The following is a 22,785-nucleotide window of genomic DNA, read 5'->3' on the forward strand; positions in this document are numbered from 1 at the left end:
GGATACTGTGATATCGCCCAGTCACCAGCCTAAGCTGTATCAGTGATAGATACTGTGATATCGCCCAGTCACCAGCCTAAGCTGTATCAGTTATAGATACTGTGATATCGCCCAGTCACCAGCCTAAGCTGTATCAGTTATAGATACTGTGATATCGCCCAGTCACCAGTCTAAGCTGTACCAGTAATAGATACTGTAATATTGCCCAGTCACCAGTCTAAGCTGTACCAGTAATAGATACTGTAATATTGCCCAGTCACCAGCCTAAGCTGTATCAGTGACAGATACTGTGATATCGCCCAGTCACCAGCCTAAGCTGTATCAGTGACAGATACTGTGATATCGCCCAGTCACCAGCCTAAGCTGTATCAGTGACAGATACTGTGATATCGCCCAGTCACCAGCCTAAGCTGTATCAGTGATAGATACTGTGATATCGCCCAGTCACCAGCCTAAGCTGTATCAGTTATAGATACTGTGATATCGCCCAGTCACCAGCCTAAGCTGTATCAGTGACAGATACTGTGATATCGCCCAGTCACCAGCCTAAGCTGTATCAGTGACAGATACTGTGATATCTCCCAGTCACCAGCCTAAGCTGTATCAGTGATAGATACTGTGATATCGCCCAGTCACCAGTCTAAGCTGTATCAGTGATAGATACTGTGATATCGCCCAGTCACCAGCCTAAGCTGTATCAGTGAAGGATACTGTGATATCGCCCAGTCACCAGTCTAAGCTGTATCAGTGATAGATACTGTGATATCGCCCAGTCACCAGCCTAAGCTGTATCAGTGATAGATACTGTGATATCGCCCAGTCACCAGCCTAAGCTGTATCAGTTATAGATACTGTGATATCGCCCAGTCACCAGCCTAAGCTGTATCAGTGATAGATACTGTGATATCGCCCAGTCACCAGCCTAAGCTGTATCAGTGATAGATACTGTGATATCGCACAGTCACCAGCCTAAGCTGTATCAGTTATAGATACTGTGATATCGCCCAGTCAGTAGCCTAAGCTGTATCAGTGATAGATACTGTGATATCGCCCAGTCACCAGTCTAAGCTGTATCAGTGATAGATACTGTGATATCGCCCAGTCACCAGTCTAAGCTGTATCAGTGATAGATACTGTGATATCGCCCAGTCACCAGCCTAAGCTGTATCAGTTATAGATACTGTGATATCGCCCAGTCACCAGCCTAAGCTGTATCAGTGATAGATACTGTGATATCGCCCAGTCACCAGTCTAAGCTGTATCAGTGACAGATACTGTGATATCGCCCAGTCACCAGCCTAAGCTGTATCAGTGACAGATACTGTGATATCGCCCAGTCACCAGCCTAAGCTGTATCAGTGGAAAGATACTGTGATATCGCCCAGTCACCAGCCTAAGCCGTATCAGTTATAGATACTGTGATATCGCCCAGTCACCAGCCTGAGCTGTACCAGTGACAGATACTGTGATATCGCCCAGTCACCAGCCTAAGCTGTATCAGTGAAGGATACTGTGATATCGCCCAGTCACCAGCCTAAGCTGTACCAGTTATAGATACTGTGATATCGCCCAGTCACCAGCCTAAGCTGTATCAGTGAAGGATACTGTGATATCGCACAGTCACCAGCCTAAGCTGTATCAGTGATAGATACTGTGATATCGCCCAGTCACCAGCCTAAGCTGTATCAGTGATAGATACTGTGATATCGCCCAGTCACCAGCCTAAGCTGTATCAGTGAAGGATACTGTGATATCGCACAGTCACCAGCCTAAGCTGTATCGATGACAGATACTGTGATATCGCCCAGTCACCAGTCTGACCTGTATCAGTGATAGATACTGTGATATCGCCCAGTCACCAGCCTGAGCTGTATCAGTGACAGATACTGTGATATCGCCCAGTCACCAGCCTAAGCTGTATCAGTGACAGATACTGTGATATCGCCCAGTCACCAGCCTAAGCTGTATCAGTGATAGATACTGTGATATCGCCCAGTCAGCAGCCTAAGCTGTATCAGTGATAGATACTGTGATATCGCCCAGTCACCAGCCTAAGCTGTATCAGTTATAGATACTGTGATATCGCCCAGTCACCAGCCTAAGCTGTATCAGTGATAGATACTGTGATATCGCCCAGTCACCAGCCTAAGCTGTATCAGTGAAGGATACTGTGATATCGCCCAGTCAGCAGCCTAAGCTGTATCAGTGACAGATACTGTGATATCGCCCAGTCACCAGCCTAAGCTGTATCAGTGATAGATACTGTGATATCGCCCAGTCAGCAGCCTAAGCTGTATCAGTGACAGATACTGTGATATCGCCCAGTCACCAGTCTAAGCTGTATCAGTGATAGATACTGTGATATCGCCCAGTCACCAGCCTAAGCTGTATCAGTGATAGATACTGTGATATCGCCCAGTCAGCAGCCTAAGCTGTATCAGTGACAGATACTGTGATATCGCCCAGTCACCAGCCTAAGCTGTATCAGTGATAGATACTGTGATATCGCCCAGTCAGCAGCCTAAGCTGCATCAGTGACAGATACTGTGATATCGCCCAGTCACCAGTCTAAGCTGTATCAGTGATAGATACTGTGATATCGCCCAGTCACCAGCCTAAGCTGTATCAGTTATAGATACTGTGATATCGCCCAATCACCAGTCTAAGCTGTATCAGTGATAGATACTGTGATATCGCCCACTCGCCAGCCTAAGCTGTATCAATGATAGATACTGTGATATCGCCCAGTCACCAGCCTAAGCTGTACCAGTGACAGATACTGTGATATCGCCCAGTCACCAGTCTGAGCTGTATCAGTGATAGATACTGTGATATCGCCCAGTCACCAGTCTGAGCTGTATCAGTGATAGATACTGTGATATCGCCCAGTCACCAGCCTAAGCTGTATCAGTGACAGATACTGTGATATCGCCCAGTCACCAGCCTAAGCTGTATCAGTGACAGATACTGTGATATCGCCCAGTCACCAGCCTAAGCTGTATCAGTGATAGATACTGTGATATCGCCCAGTCACCAGCCTAAGCTGTATCAGTGACAGATACTGTGATATCGCCCAGTCACCAGCCTAAGCTGTATCAGTGATAGATACTGTGATATCGCACAGTCACCAGCCTAAGCTGTATCAGTGACAGATACTGTGATATCGCCCAGTCACCAGCCTGAGCTGTATCAGTGACAGATACTGTGATATCGCCCAGTCACCAGCCTGAGCTTTATCAGTGATAAATACTGTGATATCGCCCAGTCACCAGCCTAAGCTGTATCAGTGATAGATACTGTGATATCGCCCAGTCACCAGCCTAAGCTGTATCAGTGAAGGGTACTGTGATATCGCCCAGTCACCAGCCTAAGCTGTATTAGTTATAGATACTGTGATATCGCCCAGTCACCAGCCTAAGCTGTATCAGTGACAGATACTGTGATATCGCCCAGTCACCAGCCTAAGCTGTATTAGTTATAGATACTGTGATATCGCCCAGTCACCAGCCTAAGCTGTATTAGTTATAGATACTGTGATATCGCCCAGTCACCAGCCTAAGCTGTATCAGTGACAGATACTGTGATATCGCCCAGTCACCAGCCTAAGCTGTATCAGTGACAGATACTGTGATATTGCCCAGTCACCAGCCTAAGCTGTATCAGTGACAGATACTGTGATATTGCCCAGTCACCAGCCTAAGCTGTATCAGTGACAGATACTGTGATATCGCCCAGTCACCAGCCTAAGCTGTATCAGTGGAAAGATACTGTGATATCGCCCAGTCACCAGCCTAAGCTGTATCAGTGGAAAGATACTGTGATATCGCCCAGTCACCAGTCTGAGCTGTATCAGTGATAGATACTGTGATATCGCCCAGTCACCAGCCTAAGCTGTATCAGTGGAAAGATACTGTGATATCGCCCAGTCACCAGTCTGAGCTGTATCAGTGATAGATACTGTGATATCGCCCAGTCACCAGTCTAAGCTGTATCAATGATAGATACTGTGATATCGCCCAGTCACCAGCCTAAGCTGTATCAGTGATAGATACTGTGATATCGCCCAGTCACCAGTCTAAGCTGTATCAGTGATAGATACTGTGATATCGCCCAGTCACCAGCCTGAGCTGTATCAGTGATAGATACTGTGATATCGCCCAGTCACCAGCCTAAGCTGTATCAGTGATAGATACTGTGATATTGCCCAGTCACCAGCCTAAGCTGTATCAGTGAAGGATACTGTGATATCGCCCAGTCACCAGCCTAAGCTGTATTAGTTATAGATACTGTGATATCGCCCAGTCACCAGCCTAAGCTGTATCAGTGAAGGATACTGTGATATCGCCCAGTCACCAGCCTAAGCTGTATCAATGATAGATACTGTGATATCGCCCAGTCACCAGCCTAAGCTGTATCAGTGACAGATACTGTGATATCGCCCAGTCACCAGTCTAAGCTGTATCAGTGACAGATACTGTGATATCGCCCAGTCACCAGCCTAAGCTGTATCAGTGATAGATACTGTGATATCGCCCAGTCACCAGCCTAAGCTGTATCAGTGACAGATACTGTGATATCGCCCAGTCACCAGTCTAAGCTGTATCAGTGACAGATACTGTGATATCGCCCAGTCACCAGCCTAAGCTGTATCAGTGATAGATACTGTGATATTGCCCAGTCACCAGCCTAAGCTGTATCAGTGACAGATACTGTGATATCGCCCAGTCACCAGTCTAAGCTGTATCAGTGACAGATACTGTGATATCGCCCAGTCACCAGCCTAAGCTGTATCAGTGATAGATACTGTGATATTGCCCAGTCACCAGTCTAAGCTGTATCAGTGACAGATACTGTGATATCGCCCAGTCACCAGCCTAAGCTGTATCAGTGATAGATACTGTGATATTGCCCAGTCACCAGCCTAAGCTGTATCAGTGACAGATACTGTGATATCGCCCAGTCACCAGCCTAAGCTGTATCAGTGATAGATACTGTGATATCGGCCACTCGCCAGCCTAAGCTGTATCAGTGATAGATACTGTGATATCGCCCAGTCACCAGCCTAAGCTGTATCAGTGACAGATACTGTGATATCGCCCAGTCACCAGCCTAAGCTGTATCAGTGAAGGATACTGTGATATCGCCCAGTCACCAGTCTAAGCTGTATCAGTGATAGATACTGTAATATCGCCCAGTCACCAGCCTAAGCTGTATCAGTGACAGATACTGTGATATCGCCCAGTCACCAGCCTAAGCTGTATCAGTGAAGGATACTGTGATATCGCCCAGTCACCAGCCTAAGCTGTATCAGTGATAGATACTGTGATATCGCCCAGTCACCAGCCTAAGCTGTATCAGTGACAGATACTGTGATATCGCACAGTCACCAGCCTAAGCTGTATCAGTGATAGATACTGTGATATCGCCCAGTCACCAGCCTAAGCTGTATCATTGATAGATACTGTGATATCGCCAACTCACCAGCCTAAGCTGTATCAGTGATAGATACTGTGATATCGCCCAGTCACCAGCCTAAGCTGTACCAGTGATAGATACTGTGATATCGCCCAGTCACCAGCCTAAGCTGTATCAGTGATAGATACTGTGATATCGGCCACTCGCCAGCCTAAGCTGTATCAGTGATAGATACTGTGATATCGCCCAGTCACCAGCCTAAGCTGTATCAGTGATAGATACTGTGATATCGCCCAGTCACCAGCCTGAGCTGTACCAGTGATAGATACTGTGATATCGCCCAGTCACCAGCCTAAGCTGTATCAGTGACATATACTGTGATATCGCCCAGTCACCAGCCTAAGCTGTATCAGTGGAAAGATACTGTGATATCGCCCAGTCACCAGCCTAAGCTGTATCAGTGACAGATACTGTGATATCGCCCAGTCACCAGCCTGAGCTGTATCAGTGAAGGATACTGTGATATCGCCCAGTCACCAGCCTAAGCTGTATCAGTGACAGATACTGTGATATCGCCCAGTCACCAGCCTAAGCTGTATCAGTGAAGGATACTGTGATATCGCCCAGTCACCAGCCTAAGCTGTATCAGTGACAGATACTGTGATATCGCCCAGTCACCAGCCTAAGCTGTATCAGTGAAGGATACTGTGATATCGCCCAGTCACCAGCCTAAGCTGTATCAGTGAAGGATACTGTGATATCGCCCAGTCACCAGCCTAAGCTGTATCAGTTATAGATACTGTGATATCGCCCAGTCACCAGCCTAAGCTGTATCAGTGACAGATACTGTGATATTGCCCAGTCACCAGCCTAAGCTGTATCAGTGACAGATACTGTGATATCGCCCAGTCACCAGCCTAAGCTGTATCAGTGACAGATACTGTGATATCGCCCAGTCACCAGCCTAAGCTGTATCAGTGAAGGATACTGTGATATCGCCCAGTCACCAGCCTAAGCTGTATCAGTGACAGATACTGTGATATTGCCCAGTCACCAGCCTAAGCTGTATCAGTGACAGATACTGTGATATCGCCCAGTCACCAGCCTAAGCTGTATCAGTGATATATACTGTGATATCGCCCAGTCACCAGCCTAAGCTGTATCAGTGATAGATATTGTGATATCGGCCACTCGCCAGCCTAAGCTGTATCAGTGATAGATACTGTGATATCGCCCAGTCACCAGCCTAAGCTGTATCAGTGACAGATACTGTGATATCGCCCAGTCACCAGCCTAAGCTGTATCAGTGAAGGATACTGTGATATCGCCCAGTCACCAGTCTAAGCTGTATCAGTGATAGATACTGTAATATCGCCCAGTCACCAGCCTAAGCTGTATCAGTGAAGGATACTGTGATATCGCCCAGTCACCAGCCTAAGCTGTATCAGTGATAGATACTGTGATATCGCCCAGTCACCAGCCTAAGCTGTATCAGTGATAGATACTGTGATATCGCCCAGTCACCAGCCTAAGCTGTATCAGTGATAGATACTGTGATATCGCCCAGTCACCAGCCTAAGCTGTATCAGTGACAGATACTGTGATATCGCCCAGTCACCAGCCTAAGCTGTATCAGTGACAGATACTGTGATATCGGCCACTCGCCAGCCTAAGCTGTATCAGTGATAGATACTGTGATATCGCCCAGTCACCAGCCTAAGCTGTATCAGTGACAGATACTGTGATATCGCCCAGTCACCAGCCTAAGCTGGTCAGTGACAGATACTGTATCAGTGACAGATACTGTGATATCGGCCACTCGCCAGCCTAAGCTGTATCAGTGATAGATACTGTGATATCGCCCAGTCACCAGCCTAAGCTGTATCAGTGACAGATACTGTGATATCGCCCAGTCACCAGCCTAAGCTGTATCAGTGAAGGATACTGTGATATCGCCCACTCACCAGCCTAAGCTGTATCAGTGAAGGATACTGTGATATCGCCCACTCGCCAGCCTAAGCTGTATCAGTGACAGATACTGTGATATCGCCCAGTCACCAGCCTGAGCTGTATCAGTGAAGGATACTGTGATATCGCCCAGTCACCAGCCTAAGCTGTATCAGTGACAGATACTGTGATATCGCCCAGTCACCAGCCTAAGCTGTATCAGTGAAGGATACTGTGATATCGCCCAGTCACCAGCCTAAGCTGTATCAGTGACAGATACTGTGATATCGCCCAGTCACCAGCCTAAGCTGTATCAGTGAAGGATACTGTGATATCGCCCAGTCACCAGCCTAAGCTGTATCAGTGAAGGATACTGTGATATCGCCCAGTCACCAGCCTAAGCTGTATCAGTTATAGATACTGTGATATCGCCCAGTCACCAGCCTAAGCTGTATCAGTGACAGATACTGTGATATTGCCCAGTCACCAGCCTAAGCTGTATCAGTGACAGATACTGTGATATCGCCCAGTCACCAGCCTAAGCTGTATCAGTGACAGATACTGTGATATCGCCCAGTCACCAGCCTAAGCTGTATCAGTGAAGGATACTGTGATATCGCCCAGTCACCAGCCTAAGCTGTATCAGTGACAGATACTGTGATATTGCCCAGTCACCAGCCTAAGCTGTATCAGTGACAGATACTGTGATATCGCCCAGTCACCAGCCTAAGCTGTATCAGTGATATATACTGTGATATCGCCCAGTCACCAGCCTAAGCTGTATCAGTGAAGGATACTGTGATATCGCCCAGTCACCAGCTGTAGCTGTATCAGTGATAGATACTGTGATATCGCCCAGTCACCAGCCTAAGCTGTATCAGTGACAGATACTGTGATATCGCACAGTCACCAGCCTAAGCTGTATCAGTGATAGATACTGTGATATCGCCCAGTCACCAGCCTAAGCTGTAAAATTGATAGATACTGTGATATCGCCAACTCACCAGCCTAAGCTGTATCAGTGATAGATACTGTGATATCGCCCAGTCACCAGCCTAAGCTGTACCAGTGATAGATACTGTGATATCGCCCAGTCACCAGCCTAAGCTGTATCAGTGATAGATACTGTGATATCGGCCACTCGCCAGCCTAAGCTGTATCAGTGATAGATACTGTGATATCGCCCAGTCACCAGCCTAAGCTGTATCAGTGATAGATACTGTGATATCGCCCAGTCACCAGCCTAAGCTGTACCAGTGATAGATACTGTGATATCGCCCAGTCACCAGCCTAAGCTGTATCAGTGACATATACTGTGATATCGCCCAGTCACCAGCCTAAGCTGTATCAGTGGAAAGATACTGTGATATCGCCCAGTCACCAGCCTAAGCTGTATCAGTGACAGATACTGTGATATCGCCCAGTCACCAGCCTGAGCTGTATCAGTGAAGGATACTGTGATATCGCCCAGTCACCAGCCTAAGCTGTATCAGTGACAGATACTGTGATATCGCCCAGTCACCAGCCTAAGCTGTATCAGTGAAGGATACTGTGATATCGCCCAGTCACCAGCCTAAGCTGTATCAGTGACAGATACTGTGATATCGCCCAGTCACCAGCCTAAGCTGTATCAGTGAAGGATACTGTGATATCGCCCAGTCACCAGCCTAAGCTGTATCAGTGAAGGATACTGTGATATCGCCCAGTCACCAGCCTAAGCTGTATCAGTTATAGATACTGTGATATCGCCCAGTCACCAGCCTAAGCTGTATCAGTGACAGATACTGTGATATTGCCCAGTCACCAGCCTAAGCTGTATCAGTGACAGATACTGTGATATCGCCCAGTCACCAGCCTAAGCTGTATCAGTGACAGATACTGTGATATCGCCCAGTCACCAGCCTAAGCTGTATCAGTGAAGGATACTGTGATATCGCCCAGTCACCAGCCTAAGCTGTATCAGTGACAGATACTGTGATATTGCCCAGTCACCAGCCTAAGCTGTATCAGTGACAGATACTGTGATATCGCCCAGTCACCAGCCTAAGCTGTATCAGTGATATATACTGTGATATCGCCCAGTCACCAGCCTAAGCTGTATCAGTGATAGATATTGTGATATCGGCCACTCGCCAGCCTAAGCTGTATCAGTGATAGATACTGTGATATCGCCCAGTCACCAGCCTAAGCTGTATCAGTGACAGATACTGTGATATCGCCCAGTCACCAGCCTAAGCTGTATCAGTGAAGGATACTGTGATATCGCCCAGTCACCAGTCTAAGCTGTATCAGTGATAGATACTGTAATATCGCCCAGTCACCAGCCTAAGCTGTATCAGTGACAGATACTGTGATATCGCCCAGTCACCAGCCTAAGCTGTATCAGTGAAGGATACTGTGATATCGCCCAGTCACCAGCCTAATCTGTATCAGTGATAGATACTGTGATATCGCCCAGTCACCAGCCTAAGCTGTATCAGTGATAGATACTGTGATATCGCCCAGTCACCAGCCTAAGCTGTATCAGTGATAGATACTGTGATATCGCCCAGTCACCAGCCTAAGCTGTATCAGTGACAGATACTGTGATATCGCCCAGTCACCAGCCTAAGCTGTATCAGTGACAGATACTGTGATATCGGCCACTCGCCAGCCTAAGCTGTATCAGTGATAGATACTGTGATATCGCCCAGTCACCAGCCTAAGCTGTATCAGTGACAGATACTGTGATATCGCCCAGTCACCAGCCTAAGCTGTATCAGTGAAGGATACTGTGATATCGCCCACTCACCAGCCTAAGCTGTATCAGTGATAGATACTGTGATATCGGCCACTCGCCAGCCTAAGCTGTATCAGTGATAGATACTGTGATATCGCCCAGTCACCAGCCTAAGCTGTATCAGTGAAGGATACTGTGATATCGCCCAGTCACCAGTCTAAGCTGTATCAGTGACAGATACTGTGATATCGGCCACTCGCCAGCCTAAGCTGTATCAGTTATAGATACTGTGATATCGCCCAGTCACCAGCCTAAGCTGTATCAGTGACAGATACTGTGATTTCGCCCAGTCACCAGCCTAAGCTGTATCAGTGAAGGATACTGTGATATCGCCCAGTCACCAGCCTAAGCTGTATCAGTGATAGATACTGTGATATCGCCCAGTCACCAGCCTAAGCTGTATCAGTGATAGATACTGTGATATCGCCCAGTCACCAGCCTAAGCTGTATCAGTGAAGGATACTGTGATATCGCCCAGTCACCAGCCTAAGCTGTATCAGTGATAGATACTGTGATATCGCCCAGTCACCAGCCTAAGCTGTATCAGTGATAGATACTGTGATATCGCCCAGTCACCAGCCTAAGCTGTATCAGTGATAGATACTGTGATATCGCCCACTCGCCAGCCTAAGCTGTATCAGTTATAGATACTGTGATATCGCCCAGTCACCAGCCTAAGCTGTATCAGTGATAGATACTGTGATATCGCCCAGTCAGTAGCCTAAGCTGTATCAGTGATAGATACTGTGATATCGCCCAGTCACCAGCCTAAGCTGTATCAGTGATAGATACTGTGATATCGCCCAGTCACCAGCCTAAGCTGTATCAGTGAAGGATATTGTGATATCGCCCAGTCACCAGCCTAAGCTGTATCAGTTATAGATACTGTGATATCGCCCAGTCACCAGCCTAAGCTGTATCAGTGATAGATACTGTGATATCGCCCAGTCACCAGCCTGCGCTGTATCAGTGAAGGATACTGTGATATCGCCCAGTCACCAGCCTAAGCTGTATCAGTGAAGGATACTGTGATATCGCCCAGTCACCAGCCTAAGCTGTATCAGTGACAGATACTGTGATATCGCCCAGTCACCAGCCTAAGCTGTATCAGTTGAAAGATACTGTGATATCGCCCACTCACCAGCCTAAGCTGTATCAGTGACAGATACTGTGATATCGCCCAGTCACCAGTCTGAGCTGTATCAGTTGAAAGATACTGTGATATCGCCCAGTCACCAGCCTAAGCTGTATCAGTGACAGATACTGTGATATCGCTCAGTCACCAGCCTAAGCTGTATCAGTGATAGATACTGTGATATCGCTCAGTCACCAGCCTAAGCTGTATCAGTGACAGATACTGTGATATCGCCCAGTCACCAGCCTAAGCTGTATCAGTGATAGATACTGTGATATCGCCCAGTCACCAGCCTAAGCTGTATCAGTGATAGATACTGTGATATCGCCCAGTCACCAGCCTAAGCTGTATCAGTGACAGATACTGTGATATCGCTCAGTTACCAGTCTAAGCTGTATCAGTGACAGATACTGTGATATCGCCCAGTCACCAGCCTAAGCTGTATCAGTTATAGATACTGTGATATCGCCCAGTCACCAGCCTAAGCTGTATCAGTGATAGATACTGTGATATCGCCCAGTCACCAGCCTAAGCTGTATCAGTGATAGATACTGTGATATCGCCCAGTCACCAGCCTAAGCTGTATCAGTGATAGATACTGTGATATCGCCCAGTCAGCAGCCTAAGCTGTATCAGTGACAGATACTGTGATATCGCCCAGTCACCAGCCTAAGCTGTATCAGTGATAGATACTGTGATATCGCCCAGTCACCAGCCTAAGCTGTATCAGTGAAGGATATTGTGATATCGCCCAGTCACCAGCCTAAGCTGTACCAGTGATAGATACTGTGATATCGCCCAGTCACCAGCCTAAGCTGTATCAGTGACAGATACTGTGATATCGCCCAGTCACCAGCCTAAGCTGTATCAGTGATAGATACTGTGATATCGCCCAGTCACCAGCCTAAGCTGTATCAGTGATAGATACTGTGATATCGCCCAGTCACCAGCCTGAGCTGTATCAGTGACAGATACTGTGATATCGCCCAATCACCAGCCTAAGCTGTATCAGTGATAGATACTGTGATATCGCCCAGTCACCAGCCTAAGCTGTACCAGTGACAGATACTGTAATATCGCCCAGTCACCAGCCTAAGCTGTATCAGTGACAGATACTGTAATATCACCCAGTCACCAGCCTAAGCTGTATCAGTGACAGATACTGTGATATCGCCCAGTCACCAGTCTGACCTGTATCAGTGACAGATACTGTGATATCGCCCAGTCAGCAGCCTAAGCTGTATCAGTGATAGATACTGTGATATCGCCCAGTCACCAGTCTAAGCTGTATCAGTGATAGATACTGTGATATCGCCCAGTCACCAGTCTAAGCTGTATCAGTGACAGATACTGTAATATCACCCAGTCACCAGCCTAAGCTGTATCAGTGACAGATACTGTGATATCGCCCAGTCACCAGTCTGACCTGTATCAGTGACAGATACTGTGATATCGCCCAGTCAGCAGCCTAAGCTGTATCAGTGATAGATACTGTGATATCGCCCAGTCACCAGCCTAAGCTGTATCAGTGATAGATACTGTGATATCGCCCAGTCACCAGTCTGAGCTGTATCAGTGATAGATACTGTGATATCGCCCAGTTACCAGCCTAAGCTGTATCAGTGATAGATACTGTGATATCGCCCAGTCACCAGCCTAAGCTGTATCAGTTATAGATACTGTGATATCGCCCAGTCACCAGCCTAAGCTGTATCAGTGACAGATACTGTGATATCGCCCAGTCACCAGCCTAAGCTGTATCAGTGACAGATACTGTGATATCGCCCAGTCACCAGTCTAAGCTGTATCAGTGATAGATACTGTGATATCGCCCAGTCACCAGCCTAAGCTGTATCAGTGACAGATACTGTGATATCGCCCAGTCACCAGTCTAAGCTGTATCAGTGATAGATACTGTGATATCGCCCAGTCACCAGTCTAAGCTGTATCAGTTATAGATACTGTGATATCGCCCAGTCACCAGTCTAAGCTGTATCAGTGGATAGATACTGTGATATCGCCCAGTCACCAGCCTAAGCTGTATCAGTGATAGATACTGTGATATCGCCCAGTCACCAGCCTAAGCTGTATCAGTGATAGATACTGTGATATCGCCCAGTCACCAGCCTAAGCTGTATCAGTGACAGATACTGTGATATCGCCCAGTCACCAGCCTAAGCTGTATCAGTGACAGATACTGTGATATTGCCCAGTCACCAGCCTGAGCTGTATCAGTGATAGATACTGTGATATCGCCCAGTCACCAGCCTAAGCTGTATCAGTGACAGATACTGTGATGTCGCCCAGTCACCAGCCTAAGCTGTATCAGTGACAGATACTGTGATATCGCCCAGTCACCAGTCTGAGCTGTATCAGTGACAGATACTGTGATATCGCCCAGTCACCAGCCTAAGCTGTATCAGTGATAGATACTGTGATATCGCCCAGTCACCAGTCTAAGCTGTATCAGTGACAGATACTGTGATATCGCCCAGTCACCAGTCTAAGCTGTATCAGTGATAGATACTGTGATATCGCCCAGTCACCAGCCTAAGCTCTATCAGTGAAGGATACTGTGATATCGCCCAGTCACCAGCCTAAGCTGTATCAGTGAAGGATACTGTGATATCGCCCAGTCACCAGCCTAAGCTGTATCAGTGACAGATACTGTGATATCGCTCAGTCACCAGCCTAAGCTGTATCAGTGACAGATACTGTGATATCGCTCAGTCACCAGCCTAAGCTGTATCAGTGATAGATACTGTGATATCGCTCAGTCACCAGCCTAAGCTGTATCAGTGACAGATACTGTGATATCGCCCAGTCACCAGCCTAAGCTGTATCAGTTATAGATACTGTGATATCTCCCAGTCACCAGCCTAAGCTGTATCAGTGATAGATACTGTGATATCGCCCAGTCACCAGCCTAAGCTGTATCAGTGACAGATACTGTGATATCGCCCAGTCACCAGCCTAAGCTGTATCAGTGACAGATACTGTGATATCGCCCAGTCACCAGCCTAAGCTGTATCAGTGATAGATACTGTGATATCGCCCAGTCACCAGCCTAAGCTGTATCAGTGAAGGATATTGTGATATCGCCCAGTCACCAGCCTAAGCTGTACCAGTGATAGATACTGTGATATCGCCCAGTCACCAGCCTAAGCTGTATCAGTGACAGATACTGTGATATCGCTCAGTCACCAGCCTAAGCTGTATCAGTGATAGATACTGTGATATCGCTCAGTCACCAGCCTAAGCTGTATCAGTGACAGATACTGTGATATCGCCCAGTCACCAGCCTAAGCTGTATCAGTGATAGATACTGTGATATCGCTCAGTTACCAGTCTAAGCTGTATCAGTGACAGATACTGTGATATCGCCCAGTCACCAGCCTAAGCTGTATCAGTGATAGATACTGTGATATCGCTCAGTCACCAGCCTAAGCTGTATCAGTGACAGATACTGTGATATCGCCCAGTCACCAGCCTAAGCTGTATCAGTGATAGATACTGTGATATCGCTCAGTTACCAGTCTAAGCTGTATCAGTGACAGATACTGTGATATCGCCCAGTCACCAGCCTAAGCTGTATCAGTGATAGATACTGTGATATCGCCCAGTCAGCAGCCTAAGCTGTATCAGTGATAGATACTGTGATATCGCCCAGTCAGCAGCCTAAGCTGTATCAGTGATAGATACTGTGATATCGCCCAGTCACCAGCCTAAGCTGTATCAGTGATAGATACTGTGATATCGCCCAGTCAGCAGCCTAAGCTGTATCAGTGACAGATACTGTGATATCGCCCAGTCACCAGCCTAAGCTGTATCAGTGATAGATACTGTGATATCGCCCAGTCACCAGCCTAAGCTGTATCAGTGATAGATACTGTGATATCGCCCAGTCACCAGCCTAAGCTGTATCAGTGACAGATACTGTGATATCGCCCAGTCACCAGCCTAAGCTGTATCAGTGATAGATACTGTGATATCGCCCAGTCACCAGCCTAAGCTGTATCAGTGAAGGATATTGTGATATCGCCCAGTCACCAGCCTAAGCTGTACCAGTGATAGATACTGTGATATCGCCCAGTCACCAGCCTAAGCTGTATCAGTGACAGATACTGTGATATCGCCCAATCACCAGCCTAAGCTGTATCAGTGATAGATACTGTGATATCGCCCAGTCACCAGCCTAAGCTGTACCAGTGACAGATACTGTAATATCGCCCAGTCACCAGCCTAAGCTGTATCAGTGACAGATACTGTAATATCACCCAGTCACCAGCCTAAGCTGTATCAGTGATAGATACTGTGATATCGCCCAGTCACCAGTCTGACCTGTATCAGTGACAGATACTGTGATATCGCCCAGTCAGCAGCCTAAGCTGTATCAGTGATAGATACTGTGATATCGCCCAGTCACCAGTCTAAGCTGTATCAGTGATAGATACTGTGATATCGCCCAGTCACCAGTCTAAGCTGTATCAGTGACAGATACTGTAATATCACCCAGTCACCAGCCTAAGCTGTATCAGTGACAGATACTGTGATATCGCCCAGTCACCAGTCTGACCTGTATCAGTGACAGATACTGTGATATCGCCCAGTCAGCAGCCTAAGCTGTATCAGTGATAGATACTGTGATATCGCCCAGTCACCAGCCTAAGCTGTATCAGTGATAGATACTGTGATATCGCCCAGTCACCAGTCTGAGCTGTATCAGTGATAGATACTGTGATATCGCCCAGTTACCAGCCTAAGCTGTATCAGTGATAGATACTGTGATATCGCCCAGTCACCAGCCTAAGCTGTATCAGTTATAGATACTGTGATATCGCCCAGTCACCAGCCTAAGCTGTATCAGTGACAGATACTGTGATATCGCCCAGTCACCAGCCTAAGCTGTATCAGTGACAGATACTGTGATATCGCCCAGTCACCAGTCTAAGCTGTATCAGTGATAGATACTGTGATATCGCCCAGTCACCAGTCTAAGCTGTATCAGTGACAGATACTGTGATGTCGCCCAGTCACCAGCCTAAGCTGTATCAGTGACAGATACTGTGATATCGCCCAGTCACCAGTCTGAGCTGTATCAGTGACAGATACTGTGATATCGCTCAGTCACCAGCCTAAGCTGTATCAGTGACAGATACTGTGATATCGCTCAGTCACCAGCCTAAGCTGTATCAGTGATAGATACTGTGATATCGCTCAGTCACCAGCCTAAGCTGTATCAGTGACAGATACTGTGATATCGCCCAGTCACCAGCCTAAGCTGTATCAGTTATAGATACTGTGATATCTCCCAGTCACCAGCCTAAGCTGTATCAGTGATAGATACTGTGATATCGCCCAGTCACCAGCCTAAGCTGTATCAGTGACAGATACTGTGATATCGCCCAGTCACCAGCCTAAGCTGTATCAGTGACAGATACTGTGATATCGCCCAGTCACCAGCCTAAGCTGTATCAGTGATAGATACTGTGATATCGCCCAGTCACCAGCCTAAGCTGTATCAGTGAAGGATATTGTGATATCGCCCAGTCACCAGCCTAAGCTGTACCAGTGATAGATACTGTGATATCGCCCAGTCACCAGCCTAAGCTGTATCAGTGATAGATACTGTAATATCGCCCAGTCACCAGCCTAAGCTGTACCAGTGATAGATACTGTGATATCGCCCAGTCACCAGCCTAAGCTGTATCAGTGACAGATACTGTGATATCGCCCAGTCACCAGCCTAAGCTGTATCAGTGATAGATACTGTGATATCGCCCAGTCACCAGCCTAAGCTGTATCAGTGATAGATACTGGGATATCGCCCAGTCACCAGCCTAAGCTGTATCAGTGACAGATACTGTGATATCGCCCAGTCACCAGCCTAAGCTGTATCAGTAATAGATACTGTGATATCGCCCAGTCACCAGCCTAAGCTGTATCAGTGACAGATACTGTGATATCGCCCAGTCACCAGCCTAAGCTGTATCAGTGATAGATACTGTGATTTCGCCCAGTCACCAGCCTAAGCTGTACCAGTGATAGATACTGTGATATCGCCCAGTCACCAGCCTAAGCTGTATCAGTGATAGATACTGTAATATCGCCCAGTCACCAGCCTAAGCTGTACCAGTGATAGATACTGTGATATCGCCCAGTCACCAGCCTAAGCTGTATCAGTGACAGATACTGTGATATCGCCCAGTCACCAGCCTAAGCTGTATCAGTGATAGATACTGTGATATCGCCCAGTCACCAGCCTAAGCTGTATCAGTGATAGATACTGGGATATCGCCCAGTCACCAGCCTAAGCTGTATCAGTGACAGATACTGTGATATCGCCCAGTCACCAGCCTAAGCTGTATCAGTAATAGATACTGTGATATCGCCCAGTCACCAGCCTAAGCTGTATCAGTGACAGATACTGTGATATCGCCCAGTCACCAGCCTAAGCTGTATCAGTGATAGATACTGTGATATCGCCCAGTCACCAGCCTAAGCTGTATCAGTGATAGATACTGTGATATCGCCCAGTCACCAGCCTAAGCTGTATCAGTGACAGATACTGTGATATCGCCCAGTCACCAGCCTAAGCTGTATCAGTAATAGATACTGTGATATCGCCCAGTCACCAGCCTAAGCTGTATCAGTGACAGATACTGTGATATCGCCCAGTCACCAGCCTAAGCTGTACCAGTGATAGATACTGTGATATCGCCCAGTCACCAGCCTAAGCTGTATCAGTTATAGATACTGTGATATCGCCCAGTCACCAGCCTAAGCTGTATCAGTAATAGATACTGTGATATCGCCCAGTCACCAGCCTAAGCTGTATCAGTGACAGATACTGTGATATCGCCCAGTCACCAGCCTAAGCTGTATCAGTTATAGATACTGTGATATCGCCCAGTCACCAGCCTAAGCTGTATCAGTGACAGATACTGTGATATCGCCCAGTCACCAGTCTGACCTGTATCAGTGACAGATACTGTGATATCGCCCAGTCAGCAGCCTAAGCTGTATCAGTGATAGATACTGTGATATCGCCCAGTCACCAGTCTAAGCTGTATCAGTTATAGATACTGTGATATCGCCCAGTCACCAGCCTAAGCTGTATCAGTGATAGATACTGTGATATCGCCCAGTCACCAGTCTGAGCTGTATCAGTGATAGATACTGTGATATCGCCCAGTCACCAGCCTAAGCTGTATCAGTTATAGATACTGTGATATCGCCCAGTCACCAGCCTAAGCTGTATCAGTGACAGATACTGTGATATCGCCCAGTCACCAGCCTAAGCTGTATCAGTGATAGATACTGTGATATCGCCCAGTCACCAGCCTAAGCTGTATCAGTGACAGATACTGTGATATCGCCCAGTCACCAGTCTAAGCTGTATCAGTGATAGATACTGTGATATCGCCCAGTCACCAGTCTAAGCTGTATCAGTGATAGATACTGTGATATCGCCCAGTCAGTAGCCTAAGCTGTATCAGTGACAGATACTGTGATATCGCCCAGTCACCAGTCTAAGCTGTATCAGTGACAGATACTGTGATATCGCCCAGTCACCAGCCTAAGCTGTATCAGTTATAGATATTGTGATATCGCCCAGTCACCAGCCTAAGCTGTATCAGTGATAGATACTGTGATATCGCCCAGTCACCAGTCTGAGCTGTATCAGTGACAGATACTGTGATATCGCCCAGTCACCAGCCTAAGCTGTATCAGTGACAGATACTGTGATATCGCCCAGTCACCAGTCTGAGCTGTATCAGTGACAGATACTGTGATATCGCCCAGTCACCAGTCTGAGCTGTATCAGTGACAGATACTGTGATATCGCCCAGTCACCAGTCTGAGCTGTATCAGTGACAGATACTGTGATATCGCCCAGTCACCAGTCTGAGCTGTATCAGTGACAGATACTGTGATATCGCCCAGTCACCAGCCTAAGCTGTATCAGTGACAGATACTGTGATATCGCCCAGTCACCAGTCTGAGCTGTATCAGTGACATATACTGTGATATCGCCCAGTCACCAGTCTGAGCTGTATCAGTGACAGATACTGTGATATCGCCCAGTCACCAGTCTGAGCTGTATCAGTGACAGATACTGTGATATCGCCCAGTCACCAGTCTGAGCTGTATCAGTGATAGATACTGTGATATCGGCAGGCACCAGCCTAAGCTGTATCAGTGACAGATACTGTGATATCGCCCAGTCACCAGCCTAAGCTGTATCAGTGATAGATACTGTGATATCGCCCAGTCACCAGCCTAAGCTGTATCAGTGATAGATACTGTGATATCGCCCAGTCACCAGTCTGAGCTGTATCAGTTGAAAGATACTGTGATATCGCCCAGTCACCAGTCTAAGCTGTATCAGTGATAGATACTGTGATATCGCCCAGTCACCAGTCTGAGCTGTATCAGTTGAAAGATACTGTGATATCGCCAGGCACCAGCCTGCGCTGTATCCGTGGAAAGATACTGTGATATCGCCAGGCACCAGCCCGAGCTGTATCAAAGAAAGATACTGTGATATCGCCCAGTTACCAGCGTGAGCTGTATCAGTGGAACGAAAACCTGATGCAGATCATGTTTTAGTGACCAATCAGTTTATGTCCAGTTTTTGCAGGTCCCTTGATAATAGTGCTCTTAGCTTTAGCGTCAGCTTCAGTTATTATTATCAAGCTTTCCTATGGGTCTCTCCTGTTTTATGCCCACAAGTCTTATAATTCAGACATGAATCTTAAAAACACAGCTGTGTTTGTGCTGTTAAACTTTTTGTTTGGATTTTGTGACACCTAAACTTGTTTTACAAAATAGTGTATGTTTGTGGAATCGTGACACAAGTCTAAGGCAGAATACTTTATAACCATGATGTAATGATCAGTTTGTACAGCGTTATACAAGGAGTCATGTAGATATTGTACAACATATACTCATTGACTGCACTACACCATATGACACTTATCAGCTCTTCTCATGAGATCTTTAAATGCATTGTATGATAAAACAGCAGAGACAAATTCTGCTACAGCAAATGCCGGACTCAGACAAGACATCTTCCCTCCCTTATCTTGCCCCCCTTGACTACTGTAACAGTTCTTGGTGAACTTCCCAACACCCAGCACTCTGTCCGACCCTGCACTGCTTCCCATATGCTACTGAATCAGATTTAAAATATGCATCTAATCTACAGATATCTATGTAACCTCATACCCAGATACTCCCTCTCACTAACACATCTATCCTCCATATCCTCTCCCTCCTGTCTGGGGAGCTTAGACTCACTCTGTAATACTCCCTTGCACCTTTCATTCACTCTACACGCAACCAAACAAAACATCTTACCCACACCAGGCTTATTTACCCATGAACTTTTAGATTGTAAGCTCTTTGTAGTATTTCTCTTTACACCACCCTTTAAAAGACTCTATTTATCTGGTATCTGTAATGTATTGCTTTGGATTAGTGGTATTTTGTACTCCCGCTTATATAATCGGTTCTACTGAATATTTCTGTGTTTCACAAATAAATGATAGTGTCATGATATGTGAATCTGTTATTAATAGTAAAGTAAGTAACTCCTCATCTTTTAACATGTTGCATTTCTAGGGGGCCGAGGCAGCTAATGTAACTGGGCCAAAGGGAGCCCCAGTACAAGGCAGTCGTTATGCTGCAGACAGACGCAGATATCGCCGTGGTTACTACGGACGCAGGAGAGCACCAGGAAGGGAGGTAAGCAATATGGTAAACGTGTGTCCTCTCAGCCTTACCTGCCTTATAAATACAGAAACTACCTGAAATAGTCAGACCTTACAAGGACTAAACTTTGTTTACTTAAAGCGACCTAAAAGCCAATTTTTTTTATTTTATGATTCAGATAGAGCATACAAGTTTCCTTTTGACTTCTGTTATCTAATTTTCTTTGTTGTCTTCGTATCCTTTGTTGAAACGGTTACCTAGGTAGGTTTAGGAGCTGTGGGAGTTAGCTGGTGATGATTGGTGATATATATACCTCTTTTCATTGATTCACCTGTGTTCAGCTAGCTCACAGTAGTGCATTGCTACAAATGATACCGCCAAAATGAAGCAAATTTGATAATAAAAGTAAATATATAGATACTCTATCTAAATCATGAAAGAAAATGTTGGGGTTTTATGACTCTTTAAAGACAATCTGATTATAAAAAGAAACCAATGCAAATGCCAATATATTGCATGTTTTGTGTAGTGTCAATACGCCTGGTTTTATTCTGCACTAATCCTAATTGTCAGTCATTGTCTAAATCTCATGTGTGTGATGTAGTTAAACCAAATATTTTGCTAACTAGTTAAGTGAATTTTCTGTCATTAAAGCACAAATGCTCTTGTTCTGGTCAGGGGACATTTGTTTCCACTTGATACCTTTAGAGCTGAATAAACCCAGCCAGTACCCTCGGCTGTGAGTGTCCTATAGAACTTCCAGGAAAGGGTCGATTGGGAATTAGCCACAGCAGCTGCTGCTGTTTGGAATCTAAATTTGGCTTCTGCATTTCATCCTGTGTGAAGGAGCGAGACATATGCTCAGGATTACAGGAGACAGGAGCAGTGTGTGCGCACCAAATAGCTCCAGTCAACAGCGATGAGTCCTAAACCTACAGATATTACTGAGAAGTGTTGCGGGCTAGTCAGTATGTGTCACTAGAGATAGATATACAGCATCAGGTATAGTCAGTATGTGTCACTAGAGATAGAAATACAGCATCAGGTATAGTCAGTATGTGTCACTAGAGATAGATATACAGCATCAGGTATAGTCAGTATGTGTCACTAGAGATAGATATACAGCATCAGGTATAGTCAGTATGTGTCACTAGAGATATATATACAGCATCAGGTATAGTCAGTATGTGTCACTAGAGATAGATATACAGCATCAGGTATAGTCAGTATGTGTCACTAGAGATAGAAATACAGCATCAGGTATAGTCAGTACGTGTCACTAGAGATAGATATACAGCATCAGGTATAGTCAGTATGGGTCACTAGAGATAGATATACAGCATCAGGTATAGTCAGTACGTGTCACTAGAGATAGAAATACAGCATCAGGTATAGTCAGTACGTGTCACTAGAGATAGATATACAGCATCAGGTATAGTCAGTATGTGTCACTAGAGATAGAAATACAGCATCAGGTATAGTCAGTATGTGTCACTAGAGATAGAAATACAGCATCAGGTATAGTCAGTATGTGTCACTAGAGATAGATATACAGCATCAGGTATAGTCAGTATGTGTCACTAGAGATAGAAATACAGCATCAGGTATAGTCAGTACGTGTCACTAGAGATAGATATACAGCATCAGGTATAGTCAGTACGTGTCACTAGAGATAGAAATACAGCATCAGGTATAGTCAGTACGTGTCACTAGAGATAGAAATACAGCATCAGGTATAGTCAGTATGTGTCACTAGAGATAGAAATACAGCGTCAGGTATAGTCAGTACGTG

General features: G+C 46.2%; 1 protein-coding gene across 1 annotated transcript in view; it reads left to right on the forward strand.

The window, feature by feature from the left end:
* Positions 1–22,785, forward strand: part of YBX3 (Y-box binding protein 3) — a 147,536-nt gene that overhangs the window by 24,905 nt on the left and 99,846 nt on the right. The window contains exon 5 of the mRNA XM_053692798.1: positions 20,904–21,026. Coding sequence (XP_053548773.1) covers positions 20,904–21,026 — 123 coding nt within the window. The remainder of the gene's footprint in view (positions 1–20,903; positions 21,027–22,785) is intronic.

The sequence above is a fragment of the Bombina bombina genome, chromosome 9, assembly GCF_027579735.1.
Source record: "Bombina bombina isolate aBomBom1 chromosome 9, aBomBom1.pri, whole genome shotgun sequence".
In the NCBI taxonomy this organism is placed as follows: domain Eukaryota; kingdom Metazoa; phylum Chordata; class Amphibia; order Anura; family Bombinatoridae; genus Bombina; species Bombina bombina.